The sequence below is a fragment of the Buteo buteo genome, chromosome 14 (genome assembly GCF_964188355.1).
Source record: "Buteo buteo chromosome 14, bButBut1.hap1.1, whole genome shotgun sequence".
NCBI classification, from domain to species: domain Eukaryota; kingdom Metazoa; phylum Chordata; class Aves; order Accipitriformes; family Accipitridae; genus Buteo; species Buteo buteo.
Window position 1 is genome coordinate 2,819,902 of NC_134184.1, and position 17,793 is coordinate 2,837,694.

At 39.8% G+C, this 17,793-nt stretch overlaps 1 protein-coding gene across 3 annotated transcripts; it reads right to left on the minus strand.

Annotated features, from left to right (window-relative positions):
* Window positions 1-267: 267 nt before the first annotated feature.
* ERCC5 (ERCC excision repair 5, endonuclease) lies at window positions 268-17,374 on the minus strand. 3 transcript variants are annotated; one of them, XM_075045867.1, is made up of 16 exons: window positions 17,057-17,374; window positions 16,773-16,893; window positions 15,974-16,149; window positions 15,347-15,462; window positions 15,159-15,251; window positions 14,277-14,337; window positions 13,195-13,338; window positions 11,465-11,672; window positions 10,238-11,188; window positions 9,599-9,831; window positions 8,047-8,166; window positions 6,116-6,329; window positions 4,294-4,438; window positions 3,271-3,473; window positions 2,274-2,356; window positions 268-937 (listed from the first exon to the last, which is right to left on the minus strand). In XM_075045867.1, the coding sequence occupies exons 2-16, from the start codon at window positions 16,858-16,860 to the stop codon at window positions 380-382; spliced, it is 3,393 nt and encodes a 1,130-aa protein (XP_074901968.1). In that variant the 5' UTR covers window positions 16,861-16,893; window positions 17,057-17,374; the 3' UTR covers window positions 268-379. The 3 variants fall into 3 exon arrangements, with proteins under 3 accessions (XP_074901968.1, XP_074901969.1, XP_074901970.1); XM_075045868.1 differs by having other exon boundaries at window positions 697-937; window positions 2,274-2,348; window positions 3,235-3,473; XM_075045869.1 differs by lacking the exon at window positions 268-937 and having other exon boundaries at window positions 2,327-2,348; window positions 3,204-3,473.
* Window positions 17,375-17,793: the final 419 nt, after the last annotated feature.

The following is a 17,793-nucleotide window of genomic DNA, read 5'->3' on the forward strand; positions in this document are numbered from 1 at the left end:
GAAATAATCCAAGTTTCTTTCAAAATTTCATTTAAGTTTGAAGTTAAGGAAGCAACAGATTGTGTGTGATTTTTAACAGCTATCTCACCTCAGTTAGAATACAAGTAAATGGCCACCACATTTTGGCTCAATTTTAAAATCTCAAAACAGAAAACTTATATCAAGTCCAATCTAGGTCTTCATGAGTAAATGTGATAAAATTATTTATTTCCATCATTTAAAATCCCTCCAATTTAAGTTCTGGACACAAAATGCATGAAAAATAGGTAACAAATAGGGATAATTTATTATTTATCAAAAATTCATTAGAATATTTACAAAGCTTAAGTCATAAAAAAATCATGTGCACACAGTCTCTCTTTTTTAAGACTTTTTTTCTTTAAGGCTTTTTCTTTTTTCGTCCTTTCTTACTCTGTGATTTCTTTTTTCTGCCCTCAAACACAGGTTTGGCAGTCACCATGGCTACGTTTCCCAGATCTTCATCCTCACCACTTGAGCTGCTACACCCTTTCTTCTCTTTACAATCTGTTGCCTCCATTGCAGAGACATTTTTCCTCTTTCTGCTCTTGCCTAAATCTCTGCTTTCTGATTCCTCTACTGAGGAGTCACTAGAAGTTTCTGAAAGATGCAAATTTCCGATAAAACCACCTCCATATATATGTTCTTTTCTGAAATCTGAATGTTTTCTTCTCTTTCCACTTTGGACTTCCATTGACACAGCTTGATGATTGGCACAGCCTGCAGTGCCCTCCCCTTTCTTTTCCTCACACTGTTTAAGTTCAATCTCCATAACAGCAGTGGCCTCCCGGATTTCATCGGCTTCTTCTTCTTTTTCCTTTCTCTTCAGACACGTCACAGCTCTGCGCAGTCTCTGACTTTTAATAGCTTGTTTTTCATGCTGTGCTAGTCTGAAGAATGAATCAATCCGAAGCTGAGTCTATCACAAATAAAACAGAGAAACACCTTTGGATGTTTTTTGTGATGGGAATTCAGTTGTTATCTCAGTTATAACTATAAAGCATCCCAAATTAAAGCAGGACAAAGGACTAATGAAATTAATATGCATGCAAATAGATGTGAACAATAAAATGCATTATTATGCTAATACCTATACTTTATTATAAATTACACAAGAGCCTTCACAGAAACTAAATAATAAGCAGACTCCAGTGAAATTTTATAAACATTGTGCTGCTGCTGATTAGACATGTATTGCTATTTTCAACCCTAATACAGAGAATCTCTGTAGTGCTCTTAAGTATGACCTTACAAACACAACCTTAGCTTCAAGCTGCTAAAACAACAGAATGTTTACTAAGCAAATGTTGTAAGTTCACTTTACAGTTGCATATACTAGTGCAACAAAATGCGGTCAGTTGACTCAAGTTCATTTTAACACATGCTGCTAGAGCATCAAGATTTAAGAGTAGAACTAGTCACACACAAGGGGTCTGTGTTACTCAACCACAGCTAGGCTTGCTGTACAGGCAAAGCTAGTCCTCTGTATTCTCCCTAAAATTGTCTAAGAGAGGCAGACGCTTCGAAAGGATGTTCCTGTCAGCCTGAAAGTATATGAATTTAACTACAGGTTTTGGTACCTTTCACTCCTTTGAGTGATAGAGAGAACCTAGAACACTGGTTTAGACTCCATATCTAACTTGCTTACAGCAAAAGGAGAAAAGAATGTGACCTTAGGTGATCAGTTTTACAACTGACTTTCACAGTATCACAGCATGCACCACTATTCACTTTTAAGTTTTATTAAAGTTGACAGAACACTTATTTGGAAATTAGAGTAATGTTATTAATGGGCACTTGCTCACAGGTTCAATCTGCACTCCTCCTCAAAGGATATGTATGGTACCAAATGGTCAGCCTCACTTGACCAAAATCTCAGGGGCATTTTTATAAATCACTTTAGAGACAGCACGCTGCCTTTTAAAAGTACAGAAGGTGCTTGAGGTTCCTGTAGTTTCAGCTACAACCAGAACAAACAGCAACCTGGACTTGTGATAGGTGCTTGACAGATAACAAAATTTGAAACCAACAATTGAATTACATACAGTGCCTCACAGCACACCCAAATCATAAAGAAATGAAGTCTAGAGAAGTAAGTTTAATGAGTTTTAAAAATACATATATTGAAAAAAAAAAATGGCCAAATGCCAGTTTCTGAGAAATGTATTTTAGATTAAAGCCTTGCTGTTCATTTTAAAATGCTTCTCTTACAATTCTGCGGTTACCCTTAAACTATACATAGTTTTATTCTTTACCTGCTGCAAGTTCAGCTGTTTCACCACAGGCAGAAGGATTTCATCTATCTTTGTCCTCGTCCAGCCAAAGTGATCCTGACAGAATGTGCAGAAAGTTAAGGAACTGTACAAGGCTATTACTAGTATTTTGTAAACACATAAAATGAAAATTCATCAAATAAACAATATCTGGAGGAAAGTTACTCCAAAGCTTTTTCTACTACAAAACCAGAGAAAATACTCTAAGTTATTACAGCTGACTTACGTGAATGGTTCCAGTATTACGCTACATACCTTAATCATGCTGTTACATCTCTATTAGTTACAGAACTTTTTCTCCAATATCAACATTTCCAAAAGCATGCCTCTGAAGACAGAACTCATTTTGGCTATATGATACTGCCATAAGACAAAATACCTGTAAGTAAACCTTATTTTTACACTTGCACACACTGGAGGTTTCATTTACTGTTTGAAATGGTATTAGCTCTGCATGCTTTGCCATCTACTTTTCAACAATTCACTGCAGTTCAAGCTGCAATGGATGGAAGAAATAGCCATTACTGCAAGAAATGCAGTGAATAACTAGGGATAAAGTGCAGACTGAATCACTATTTCTAACTAGGTTTTGAAACTTATTTGTGAAAGATGCAAAACATAATCAGGACTGTGCAAACAATCCCGCTCTAAGTCTAGAAATAGGCACAGCACAGTTACAGAAACGTAACATCACAACAAACCAGTCGGTCCAGCTACGAGACACTCTTTGCATGCAAAGCAAAGCATCCCACTGTCTCAGGAGGGCAGAGCAGCCCTGAGTGCCACAGATGCATGGCTGCATTCCCTTCCATTCCAGAGCTGGTATCACTGGAGGAGAGTGCATGCAGATGGGACAGGGGGCCCCTCACACCAATGAGATGTTAAGAATTTGACACTCCATTACTGACTCACTAGTGGGCCTTATGAACTTTAATCGGCGTACTTTTAGCTATTAAGTCCTGCCATCCAGTAAAAGGATATTCTCTGATCTGCTCTACATCAGGCTTCCCCCAGGTGAATGAACCTCTTGTCTCATCCACCACAGGCTTCAAGTATGCTTCTGCCACTGCTGGATTTGGGAAACCTGAAGAAAGCTGTAGCTCCCGCAGTTTCTTCTTGACTTTGGTATCATGTGGATTAGGTCTCAGTTTCTTATTCTTCTGAGCCTCATTCCACCACTCACTGAAAAACAGAGGAAAGTATTAATTTGCCTACATAAAATACAATTTGGAATATCAAGAGCCACCATGCTAATTTCAGTAGCCTTAGTCTCCCTACTTCAGTTACTACGTGAGATGAGGTAGGAAATTTCCAAATTAAAAAATGGCCAAAGGGACATATAATCTGGAAGTAGAAAAGACAAAACATACACAGTAAATGCAGCCATTGTAAGCCACAGTAGCCAACATCGCCTGGATTCCCCATAAGCTGCTGAACAGAAGGCCCTAAATTCAGCCTCACTTGGGGAGGATGTTCCACACATAATGATAATTTTTGGAGGTTTTCTGGTATGCAAGAAAAAAAAAAAAAAAGAAAAAAAGACTTCTAACTATCCTCGCCATTGCCAATACATTGCCTCTTCAAATCTTGTTCTTCCCCACAGCCTACCTGTCTTTCTCTTTCCAGGTCATCCATTCCTCACTCAAGTCTCTTTTCTCTACGAGCAAGCTACAGCACCTTCTCACAAACTCAGAGAGGATAAACCTCCAGTCCACTACGGATCCAACTCTGCAATGAACTCAGAGGCAGTTGCACAGTTCTACAGCTGTTCTATTGTCTTCATTAGTCTCACTGTAACTGCTGTATAAACATGTCACCTTATTTACCTGCCATTCCAAATAGTGATATAATAATGGAGTCATATATTTTACAGTTAACTTAGTCTCCTTAATGATGGTCAGTGATGGTCATATGTTTTGTTGTATGCTTAAGCAGCAGAAAAGTATATTCACTAACATTCATATTACTGAGACACAAAAAAGCAAAAGACGACGAAGCATACGCAAATTTTAAGAGAGGTTCCAAGCCATGCCCAGGAAATTCATTTAAAATCTCCATCGCTGTTACAAAGCCAACATTTGGGATGCCCTCGGTGTAGTCACTTCCAAGCAAGTATGCCAAATTAATTAGCTTGCTTCGATCCAACCCTGTAAAAGAAAGTGAGTAAACCAAATAAAACCAGGGGATTCAGCATCTGTCCTCTTACAAATTAAAAAATAACGTATTATCAGAAAGGCAAAACCCAAAAGGAACACAAAGGCATTAACTCTGTAAAATTACATTTACTTCAACATCAGAACTTGCTAAATTGTATTCTGGAGCAGTGTCAATATGCTACTACTAGCTCAAGCACCAGTAGTTGTGCTAACTTGGCAAATACATCTTGCCAAAATTAAAATGTTACAATGTAAAGATCAGTGGGAAATTCTGGGTTCCTAAGAGCTAAGAGATACTATTTTACATATATTTCTCCAGTTTTCATCTAATGCTGACCTGAATTTAATACCCCCCCCCCCCCCCGAATCACAAATAAAAACATTCAGTTTGAATTCTAGTCCATAATATCAATGCCTCTGCTTCTTAAAAGTGTACCCAAACTGGAAGCCTTTTGCTCTGTGCTAGTGCAGTTACTAAGTAGACCAAAAGACCCTGCTAAACAGACAGAATGAAGGAAGAACTCAGCTGACCACTTCTACTTGGTATGCTGTAAGTTCTGAGGCGACCAGCCTGATTTTCACTTACTAGCTTCAGGAGTTTAGATGGAGAAAAAAAAAAAAAAAAAAAAAATCAGTGGAGAAAAGGAGGGATGTGTGTCTAAGCACACAAAGCAAGACCATCAGCATGCTACTCAGGATATCCAACAACTGTCAAGAAATAAGACTTGTGCAATGCATGGAAAAGGAGAAGTACAAGACTGCAGAGGAATGTGACATGAAGACCAATGGTGACTATTTTTCCGCAATAAATAAATAAATATAAACCCTGGTTTATTACATTAATAACAGCTAAAAATCACACACATGCTTTTACAGCAATCCTTTCCAAGTAAGCTACAGTAGCATACCTAGGTAGGGGGAAAAATATTTCACCCAGTTTTCTGGGAGAAGAATCCAAAGACGTATTTTTCACCACAGAAAAATGTTCTGAAATTTTACATGCTGAAGACATTAAAATATTATTTCAAAGTCTATAGCCTCTCTCAACTTTGAAAATGTCAAAACTGATTTTAACAGAGTTCTGCTTAAACAAAGCATAAGAAAAAGTTAAAATTGGCTCATATTTTCCTTAATACACTACGTGACACTGAAGTTTAGCAGTTCAACATAAGTAGCAACAATTTGATTAGACTGGTACAAGAGCAATCTGAAAGAAGAAAAAAAGCTGTCGGTATTAACTAAATGAAAAACCTTTTACAGACCATATACGTATGCCAGATCCTCTTCTAATACATTACATGTCAGTATGTCCCAAATTAACTTTCATTTCCAGAAGACTATAAATCTGATGCAATCAGAATATAATTTTCCCACCATGACAGAAAAGTCATGCTGACATTTACCCAGAAACTGGTACCACAGTTCATACCTCCAGCCTTCATGATCATCACACTAATTCAGTGTATTAAATGCAGGTGTCTGCAAATTCAGGGGGGTCATCTGGCAGTAAAAACAGCAACCCAAATGAATGTCTTTAGACACTCTCCAAAGAACAGGCATTGTAATAACAGACACAAAAAATTCTGTAGAAAATACAACTTCAAAGAGATACATGGCAGCGCTATCTTATTAAAGACTGTGTTTAACAAATCAATACCTGAGGCTTACCTAGCTGGTTTTGAAAATCAACATACTGATAATATTCCACATATTTGTTTTGACTGAAGAAATTTTTGTAAACATGCCGTGCGCCAAACAACCAAACATCACTATCATCAGTGATTGTCCCAGAGGTCTGATCAGTAAGGTCCAATATAGCACACTGTGCCTCTGCCTCCATCGGAGCTTCAATATATGGAATGCCAAACAGACGGAGAAGCTCCTGTAGGATGGAAAGAAAACAGTTAATACTTCATCTGAAGAATGAACTTCTATTATACTTCTGCTTGACTTGGAACTGCTAGATTCACACTTGGGAGGTATTTAATAATTCACAGCAAATCTTAATTTCCACTAAAAAGTGGCAAGCACAGTTAAGTCAAGGTGGAAATCCCACTTACCTCAGGCAGATAGTGCCATGTAAGTCAAGCACTACTTGATCACACTATTACCACACAGTTTGAGAATCTGCTATCTTAATTACACAATCAAACTTAAGTATTGTGCTTTCCATAACACAGAGAAAAGTCCGTGCATTAGAATTATGTGGGCTCCATGAAAAAAAGATGCAGGTTAAGTAAAAAATAAAAAAAAAATTTAAAAAAAAAAATCAGCCATCACCTTAGCTCACAAAATAGTATGAAAGCATATGAGAAACATTAATATCAAGCAGCAAACAGTGGGCAGACTAATCATCCTTTGGATGGGGTTTTGATATATGTGTATTTTGATGCATTTTACACAATTTGCTTTTATTGAATACATTATTTAACCTCAGATAAATATCCCACACACACTAGGTTTACAGGCTTGTGTTAGTTACACAATTCTGGATTACGTCATCTCCAGAAATTATGCTTTCCATTTACTCTCCTGCTCACAAGCTGGATGTAATAATCACTGCAAAAGCTAAGGTGTAAAAATTATTAAATATATATTTGATACATATACATATATCTGCACAAACACACACTATTTTTTTCTCAGTGCAACTGCCTTTTGGGCCCTGACAAAGTCAGGCTCAAGACTTCAAACTTTTACTGTAATAAAGAGAAAAAGCACAACGTCAAAAGATTTACAACTATAATGGTATACCGACCATTATACGGCACGTAATATTACAAAAGCACAATCTACTGGCCTTTAAAAAAATAAGCTAAAGAAACAAGTATGAGCAAATATTTAACAAAGGAAACAAAAATTTCTATCATTTTAAGACTATCGAAATTACCCCTTTTATATGCAAAGAAAATAAGAGCATTTATATATTTCTCAGAATTAATTTGTTATAATAAGTTTATTACATCATAGATACTATCAGCAGCCTAATATATTATGAATATGTTAACCCCAATACATTGTATTGCACATAGTCCTTGTATTAGACTGCATTAACCTCTAAATGCTAATACTGAAACAGAAGTTACAGGCTTATGCAGGTATTACTGGTGAGACTCTTTAAAAATCAGTTAACCAGGGCATAAACCTGGGTCACCATATGGATTTCTTGTAAACTTTTATCTTTTAATCCCTAGGGGAAATCACAATTTACCTAACACTCAGATTACACCAATTCCATACTGCTGAATGTAACTTCCTAATATTTTTTTTATTCAATTTGCACCTTTCACAGCAACAGGCAAAGATCAAACTGGCCCAACCTTAAGAAGTAGGTGCTTAAAAAAACCCAATGATTTATTCATGATTTTATTATTATTTTATAATGTTATAAAAGTTATTTAACATTGCTGGCATTCAAGATTATCTCAATACTTTCAATATTTTAAATCAAGCAGACTGAAGAAAACAAGCTCCTAAGAGGGAAAAAAGGCAACCTATAATTAAGCAAAATTACTTACACCTTTGAGAAAATGTTTGACTGGAGCAGAGGGGGGACCACATCATACTGTATCAAATTAAAATGATTCGACAAATGTTACCTGGCTTTCCAAGAACATCTGTCCTGTTACAGAAGAAGCAACACGTTCCTGCTGCTGTTTTTGAGCCTGAAGCACATTCTGCTCAGCAGAAAGGTCATTTTCTAATTCTTCTAGTTCCTCCTGAAAAATAAAACAAGACTTTCATTATTTCAACAATTCAGGTATACTTACTTAAGTAAGCTCTAAGTCTCCAACTATAATTATTCTAGTAGTATATGCTCCATTAGTTCACACTTGGAAGTTGTCATAGCTTCTCTAATACAGTAAACTATAAGATCAGAGATGGGTCTACTCTTCAGAGTGCTAAAACCTAAAGTTTCCCTCTAATTTCAGAGAGATTATGGTTAACCATCATCTTTAAAGAAAAATCAGTTCCCACAGAATTAGATACATATACGAGAAAGCAATGAAACACTAAGAAGCTGTGCAATAGTTTTCCTTAAAAACCACGTGGGGACAGAGCAATTCATAGAATCACAGAATCTTTTAGGTTGGAAAAGACCCTTAAGATCATCGAGTCCAACCACCAACCATGCCCACTAAACCATGTTCTGGAGTGCCTTGACTACGTGCTTTTTGAATACCTCCAGGGATGGTGACTCAACCACTTCCCTGGGCAGCCTGTTCCAATACCTGACAGCCCTTTCAGTAAAGAAATTTGTCCTATTATCCAATCTAAACCTCCCCTGGCGCAACTTGAGGCCATTTCCTCTTGTCCTATGACTTGTTACGTGGGAAAAGAGACCGACCCCCACCTCACCACAACCCCCCTTCAGGCAGTTGTAGAGAGCGATCAGGTCTCCCCTCAGCCTCCTCTTCTCCAGGCTGAACAGCCCCAGTTCCCTCAGCCGCTCCTCACAGGACTTGTGCTCTGGACTCTCCACCAGCTCGGTTGCCCTTCTCTGGACACGCTCCAGCACCTCCATGTCCGTCTTGTAGTGAGGGGCCCAAAACTGAACACAGGACTCGAGGTGCGGCCTCACCAGTGCCCAGTACAGGGGACGATCACCTCCCTGCTCCTGCTGGCCACACCATTTCTGGTACAGGCCAGGATGCCGTTGGCCTTCTTGGCCACCTGGGCACACTGCTGGCTCGTATCCAGCCGGCTGTCGACCAGCACCCCCGGGTCCTTTTCCACCGGGCAGCTTTCCAGCCCCTCTTCCCCAGGCCTGTAGCGCTGCGTGGGGTTGTTGTGACCCAAGCGCAGGACCCGGCACTTGGCCTTGTTGAACCTCATACAACTGGCCTCGGCCCATCGATCCAGCCTGTCCAGATCCCTCTGTAGAGCCTGCCTACCCTCCAGCAGATCAACACTCCCGCCCAACTTGGCTTCATCTGCAAACTTGCTGAGGGTGCACTCCCAGATCATGGATAAAGTTATTAAACAGAACTGGCCCCAATACTGAGCCCTGGGGAACACCACTTGTGACCAGCCACCAACTGGATCTAACTCCATTCACCTCAACTCACTGGGCTCATCCAGCCAGCCAGTTTTTTACCCAGCAAAGAGCACACTTTCATTATTAGCTCAAAACAAATAACAATAAATTACCAAACTGACGTCTTGCCACTCATCCGCTGCATCTTTACCATCATCTTCTCTTTCAACATTCTGATCATTTGCCAACTGCGCTTCATCAGACTCCTTCAGCAAGTCCTGTGTGACAACTGCATATCTGTCTGTCACCACTTCTGGAAGTGCTGTTTCATCACCCAGTTTTTCATCATATTTAGTAGGAAACTCAGCCTCATTACTGATTTCAGTATCCACTTCAATAAAGCTTCCTATTAAAGGAAAACAAAGATTTCAACTTCCTGCTACTTGTTTAAAAAGAAGCATTTGTATGCATTTTTAACTTCAGCAGTGATTTTTTTTTTCCTATATGCAGTAAATAGATATAAGTATTGTGAAATTACAGAAACCAAGTGGTTGACCATTAACACATCAGTTAAGTTCAATGTATGCAACAGCATGCTTTCCTGACTCTCCGTATTGTATACTCAGGTTTCAATGATAAAACATAACACCAAGGGGAAATACATAGCTCAGATTTTCTTCCTACCTCCTACATACACAGGAATAGATGTATTTTAAAGCATTCCTTACTAGGAGAAAAAGTTAACTTTGACTGACTAGAAATATAGTAAGGTTGTATTTTCTTATCTTTTTACACAACTAAAAAGCACATACCATCAGAATCACTGTCTTCAGACTGTGATATCCCTTCTCTTTCCTCCTCAGGACCTTTTGCTTCTGGAAAAGGTCTAATATCCTTTTGTACCTCAGATACATTCTCTTCTGTTTGTGAAATTACCACCTCTATATTTTCAGAAATTTTCAAGTTTTCCTCCTTTTTAGAAAGGTCTGTTGTTTCAGCATGAATCAAATCCCCTATACTAGTTTGTACAGGGGAACAGCTTGGCTTCTGTGTGCACAAGTTCATATCCTTATCTCCCAAAGAATTTAAGTCTGTTTTAGAACCATTTTCTTCTTTCTCTACATATTCCGTGCCTTTTCTCGTATTGTCAATACAAGGATAATTTTCAGTTTTCGATATACTGGTGTCCTTAAGCGTAACATGACTTTTTTCCAACTCCTGACTCTTTTGTTCAAATTCAGCATCTTGCATAATCACTTGGTTTGACAAATGAATTGTAGATGTAGGTATTTTTTTTCCCTCCTTAACTTCAAGAATCTGATCTTCCTCATCTGAGCTACTAAGCAAAAAATCCTTCACTTCTGATCTTTCTGGTAGCACTCCATCAGTTCTAACAGTAACAACTTCCTCCCTTCTATCATCCTCACTCAGAACTTGCTGAATTGCCTCTAGTGTTCTTGGAGACACGCCGCTGCCTTCTGTAACAGACTGGTCCACATTCCATTGACCTGTATCTTCATCCCCCAGTTCTTCTTCTGAGCTGCTTTCCACCATAGCTGCCTGGATAGCAAGCAAAGTCCGAGGAGAGGGCGGTGCTGTCACCACACTGTTATCCTTCTCTGTCTGCAACTTGTCAGAAGCAACTAGCTTTGCATTAGCAGGAGATTCATTGACTTTATTTGGTTTAATAAATTCAAGCATTTTTGATGAGGGTCCTGCAGTAGTTTCCATGTCTCTACTTGTAGCTTTTTTTGCTTGAATACCTGAAAGAAAGGTTTTTGTTGATTTATGTTTTTTAGTAAAAAACTGATTTATACTAACATTCCATTTTACATAATGAACATCATTATATAAAGATTAATAAAGCAGTTTTCTACACATTTACAGATCACAGTTAATTATGCGTAACAGTAATGCACATTTCATACAAACTATTGGCTACATGCACCTGTGAACAATATTCAGTTTTTTCTTAAAACTGACAGCTGCAGATTGCACACACCAAACAAGAGGTTTTACAAAATTAAAACCTGACATACCCTTTATTAGGATATAGTGAGAAGTATCTTCAGAGACTACCCTACTAGATTCCACTTCTTTCACAAAACCACCTTCATTTTCATATTGCGTTTGGATTTCACCCGAGTGCTGCTGATTCAATTCTTTTTGTACATTTTCTATGCACCGATTGAGGTTGCTTTTCTTAAGCAAACCCCTAAGCTGGTACTGGGAAAAGTCACTGGACTCCTTAAAAAAAAAAAAGAAAAACAAAACAAACAACCAAGTCCATTTAAATAAAATGCCACTAGCTGCACCTTTTAAGCAAGTTCATTTACCATGCTCTGGAGAGCCTTTTAAAAGTTTCCTTTAAGCAGGTAACATTTGTCTTTTACTGACTGCTGCACTCCCAAGCAACAGCAACACTAGCCTGGGAACATGCAACAATTCTAAAAGGTCGCTTTAAGCAGTTCTGACTGCTGGCTAAACACAATGAGATCTCAATGATGTGACCAACAAAACTTAGCTAGCTAACACAGCTGATCCCCATCTTAAAAACAATGCAATGATAACAGAATCCACGTGTGCATGGTTTTAAGATGACAGTTCTTAGCTTACACTTGGGCACAAGCTATCATTTGATCCGACACGTATTTGTCCTGGTTTTGGCTGGGATAGAGTTAATTTTCTTTCTAGTAGCTGGTACAAAGTTATGTCTTGGATTCGGTATGGAAGAACGTTGATAACACGCTGAGGTTTTCAGTTGTTGCTAGGTAGCGTCCATACTAAATCAAGGATTTTTCAGCTTCTGATGCCCAGCCAGCAAGAAGGCTGGAGTGGCACAAGAAGCTGGGAGGGGACACAGCCAGGGCAGCTGACCCAAACTGGCCAAAGGGGTATTCCATACCATGTGACATCATGCCCAGTATATAAACTGGGGGGAGTTGGCCTGGTGGGGGATTGCTGCTCAGGAACTAACTGGGCATCTGTCAGCGAGTGGCAAGCAATTGCATTGTGCATCAGCTGTTTTGTATATTCCAATCCTTTTACTATTATTATTATTGCCATTTTATTATTGTTATTCTTATCATTATTATTTTCTTCCCTTCTGTTCTATTAAACTGTTCTTATCTCAACCCACGAGTTTTACCTTTTTTTTTTCCCCTGATTCTCTCCCCCACCCCACTGGGTGTAGGGGAAGTGAGTGAGTGGCTGCGTGGTGCTTAGCTGCTGGCTGGGGTTAAACCACAACAATATTGTACTTTAAAAAACCTAACTGTGCTCTGAAAAGCTGTCATAGAAGTGGCACTACAGAATTCCCCCATTGTCTCTGAATGGCTTCAGTAACACATCTGCCAAAGCTACAAAAGCCTTTTCCCAGCTGCCAGCTCCCCTAGCAACCTGAGAGTTTGGAATCAAAGCTGCGTTCATTCTGCCCACTTTATCCACACCAGTAGTATGTTCTTGCAATTGAAATCTTGGGCATAATGCTGATGAGGCATGAGATGGCATGATTTTTTCCATTCTTGCCAAACTGAATTAGTTCTGCTAATTTTAGTGGAAATCAAGAGATATGACTCTGAATAGACACACGGGAAGGCTCTGTTAAGAGTCACTATCTCATTGGGGTTTTTTCCCCCTTCAGTGTAACATCTCTTATTAAATAGACCTGGGGGTAAAGACTTCCAGATGTGATACTTTCACATAGTCTTCATCTGCATTAATGGCAATAGCTCCATTCTGGTGGCTTGAAAACTATTTCAATTATTACCTCTGGCATTGCTTCAAATAATGTTCTGTTTCGCTTTGTAAATTCTTTCATATCAGTCAAGATCTCATGTTTTACTTCTGGAGGCAGCTTGTTGAAATCTTCTGATTCAATATCTACAGAATGAGGATTTTCACATAACTCTTCCTATAAAAATGGAAAACAACTTAAACACCTATTTTATATCACAGCACAGCAAGAACAATGAAGTATTGAGAGCATTATTCCAAACAACAACAAAAAAAGGCCACAAAATCTTTGTTGCTACTTCCTATACTGTGAAGAAAACAGGTAAGAAAAAAAAAAAATGTAACTACTACCTAATAAAATCAAGTACATAATTATTGAGGTACGCTATACAGAGAAATTTGAGTTTATTCTTTTTACAAAAAGATAGTTAGTATAAATCACAGAAGCAGGTCCTATAGCCTCAGCTAGTCTGATTTTATCCTTCTAAAGAGGGTGTCCTTCTGAATGTGAACTACTTCAAAGATAAACAGTATTTCCAAGAGTTTTTTCTTCCTTTTTTTTTTAAAAAAAAACTTTGATGAAAGCAGACATAATTTTATTATTCATTATCCCTTCTTCTTAGGTTATATATTTATCTTCTCCTCATCCCATAGGATCAGCACATCAGAAGGGAATACAGAATTTATCTGTGAAAACTCAAGGACCGAAGTACTTCAACATCAATTCATATTTAGAAGAGCATGGGAATTTTGTCAAATATGCTGTCATATGTGCATAAACATGTGCACAAATGCATACATTTCACTTATATCTTTACAAAAAACAATTTTTTCTCCACATGTCCAGAGAAAGTAGCCCAAAAAAAAAAAAAAAAGATACCATAAGAAGTTCCTATTCTGATGTATTCTAGTGGAGAAAATTACATTTGCATTTCCTCATTAGTAGGAATTTGTAGAGTACTGAAAATTAACTTGTTTGCTTGATAAGTAATGCTACAGTAAGACCTATACCTCCAAGCACTTTTTTTTTTTTTTTAACCTTTTTGGTTGTCTTTTAAGCATAGCACATGAATGAGAGGATTGTTCGCAGCCACAGGGCAATTAGGATGCACTTACCTGCAACATCTTTTTTTGGCTCATTCTTGCTTCCCATTCTTTTTCATCTTCCTCCTCCGAGCTAAAAATCACAAAGAGAAAAAAAGATGTATATATTTACCTAGGAAAATAAAAGTTCCTATTTTAAGCAAAAGGACATTAGTCATCCCTTCACTAGCAAGTACAAAAATTCACACACAATATCAAACTACACACAAACATATATGCATATACATACATACACATATAGATATAAATACATATACAAGTCAAAAAGATCTGAACAGAAAGCAAGAAGGCAGACTTAGGTCAGTTGAAACTAGATTGAGACAACTTGCTGCTTAAATCATTACCCAATTCTTATTTGGTCATCACAAAGCATATAAAAGTATATATAAGATGTGCAAAGAGTAATCTAACCAATAGCTCCACATTCCCACCTAGTATAATTTAAGAAGATGTCACAAGTTTGACAAGTACATACAAAACCTACTTCTGCTGAACACATCTATGCTACTGAATGAGGGGATGCAAACCAGAATCAAGCTGCCACACACCAGCTACCCAACCTTCAACAATCAGTTCCCTGTAGTCGTAGACATGGCCACAGAGATTGAAGCAACACTTTCACCCTTAAACATGAACCCAGTGTGGAAATTTAGTCCGTGGCCTGAAAGCTTCTTCTGTTACTTTCCCATAAATAACTAGAAAGCTTCTGTATCCGGAGCTATAAACCAAGAAACTCTCCAAAAAGATACTGAAATAAAATAGAAATTAAAGAAATATACTTTACATATTATGGAGTCTCATGGGTCAAAGGCCTTTCAGCAGTGTCAAAGAAAGTGTTTCATACTTTTATCTGAGTTTATTATAGCAATTTAAGCATTTCTTAATTCTACCTACCTGTTCTTCTCTTCATCCTCTAAAGAAGGCAATACATACATATCATCAATTTCTTCTCTTCGAACTTGTGTAATACTGGGCAAAGCTTCATTGCTTAAGGAAAGAAAAAAAAAAAAACCTAGTGATGAAGAGCTACATAAAAACTTACCTGCCCTTATAAACAAGGGGAAAATAATTTTTATTCTTGCCTTTTGCCTGTAAGGGCAGTTTTGATAACTTGTCTCTTCAAAAATGTTTTCAAGAGCTTCTCTGTAGTTTTCCTGGAATCACTGATGGCAACTTCCTTTCTTTGTCTTCGCTTAGCCTGTGAAAATAAGATTAACACCATCAGAATTCTGCTGGATGCTGAAGACACATATCCAGTGAATTAATGTTATAATTCTGTATGCTGAGTCTACAAGCAACTCCTAACTCATCCTACATCAACGGGGACACAGCTTTCAGATCCTCTAAATCTCTCTATGTCAGTTTCCTCTGTGGGACTCGGGAATAGTTTTCAGCTTCTGGCTACAAATACTTGCAAGAGTTCTGGTCAGGCCCATTCTGGAGCAAGACCCAGGATTATGCCATCGTCTACCTCTCTGCATCCTGGTTTCTATGCAAATCAAACGCAAATATATCAAAAGGGAACTATTGCATGCTCCAACAGCTAAGACTGGGATTGCAAAGAACACGTGCACAGCAGTGCATGTCAAGCCCTCCAACCTCATGGCTCAGAAGCATACGCAGAATAAGAGGGAAATTGAAAACGGCTACTTAATATCAGCAAACGTACATCCTATTTTGCATTGCAATGACTCAGCAAAGGTACTTACCAACGTTTGCCTCTTCAGAAGCGGTGCCTCTCCATCAAAAACAAAGACAGGCCGAATTCGAAAAAATAGTAACTTGCAGAGTCGATGAAACAGAGTGAGGAGGTGAGCATTCTGTATGGAATTACCTCCACGATCTCTGGCTCCCTTTATTGCTTGGTTCAACCAAATACTGATATCTTAAAGAATGGTTAAGAGGAAAAAATGTGCTATCTTACACATATACCATATTAATAGTTTCTATGAACTGCACATATCTGACTGAGTGGCTTTTGCCCACTGTTTCAGGCTTGGCTTATCAAAGCCAAGGTTATCCAAATGCTTGTGAACTTCAGAGAATAAATTCTTGCCCCTATCTTCCTTGACAAAAAGCAGAGTTAAAACAACTGTGCAGCACATAACACCTTCCCAGTCATTTTTACAAATAAATGAAGGGTAACTTCTTTCCACACCTTTCCAGCATTTAACCAAGTATATATGATAGGGAAGTTGATGCAAAAGTATTTAAACTTTTTGATCTTATAGTCCTACTGAGAGCAGCATATTTATTTACAAAGGACAAAATCCTACAGCCCAACACCTGTGTAAGGAACCTATTAAAAGTCTCTTTTTTAAAAGATAAAAAAAAAAATAAAAAGCTTAGTATTCCACATATTAGAAAGCATAAAATCTACTTATCAAAATGTTGTCGTGATTTAAAATACAAAAACAAAATAAAAAGCTGATCACGTAGAAGTAAGATAAACAGTTAAAACAACCTCCCTCACCAATCTGGTTCCTCAGCTTTACTTTTAAAGGATACCAACAGCAAGAATTTTTCCTTCCAGCGTTTCTGGGTTTATAGGTCTCCCAGCGCATTCAAGCAGTTTCCAAAGCCCTTGAACTCCCATCGTCCTTTCTCAGCTACTCCGAGCGAGAAGAATCTACGAGGAACGAAAGACGGAATAACCCAAAGATTACACGACCCGCGAAGGCGTTATTACCGCACACAGAAATCGGGGGGCTGGAGAAGGGAGGGAAGGGGGGCCCCGCCAGCCGCTCGGGCCTGATCCGGACGATTCCCTCAGCTTCGGGGACGTGACAAACCTTTAAAAAACCCGGTCGAGCGCAGCGTCACGGCTCTCGGGCAGCCTCCGCTCCCCTCTCCGCGGGGACCGCCACGGCTCCCACACAACCGCCCCTCACGCCGGGGCACCCGCCGAGGCGCTCCGCGGGGCGGCGACCGGCCCGAGGGAGGGGAGGGGAGGGCAGGGCAGGGCAGGGCAGGGGAGAGGAAAGCAGGGGAAGGGAAGGCAAGGGAAGGAAGGCCGCCAAGCCGCGGCGGAGCTCGCCCGCGGCGGCGCAGGGGGCCCGGCCGCCTCAGGCCGAGCTGCCGCTCCGCCGCCTACCCCCGCGCAGCGCCCGCCTGCGCCGCCCTCGCCCTGCCCCGCTGCCCGCCGGGAAGCGCAGTTCGCGGGGCGGAGCCCGGCGCCATCTTGGGCGCCGGTGGCGGCCCGGCCGGGAGGCGCTTCCCCGCGGGGCTGGGGTCCGCTCGCCCCTCGGGCGGCCCGGCATCGTCCCCTGGGGTGCCAGCTGCCATGGCGTTGGGGATCCCACCGCCCTTTCCGATGGACCCCCGCGGCCTGAGCCCCCCTCGCCCCGGGGGGGGAACCCCGGGCGGAGGCAGCGCAGCGTCGCGCTGTCGGCTGAGGCGGGCGGCGGCCACCCTCGGGGACCTCGGCTGCCCGCAGGAGAGCGAAATACCGAACATCCCGTCGCAAAAAGGAATTAGGAAAAAAAAAAAAAAAAGTCCTTTTTTTCCCCCCCTAAGCATGATTTTCCCT

Bases quoted from the DNA above. Each gene is read 5' to 3' on its own strand.
- ERCC5 (XM_075045867.1), bottom strand. From the start codon at position 16,860: ATGGGAGTTCAAGGGCTTTGGAAACTGCTTGAATGCGCTGGGAGACCT. The intron at 11,189-11,464 runs GTATGTCAGGTT...CCTTTCTTTCAG, and splicing joins TCACTATATCCTAATAAAGG to GTATTCAAGCAAAAAAAGCT. The intron at 2,357-3,270 runs ATCCTTTTACTG...CTTTCTGCACAT, and splicing joins TGTAGAGCAGATCAGAGAAT to TCTGTCAGGATCACTTTGGC.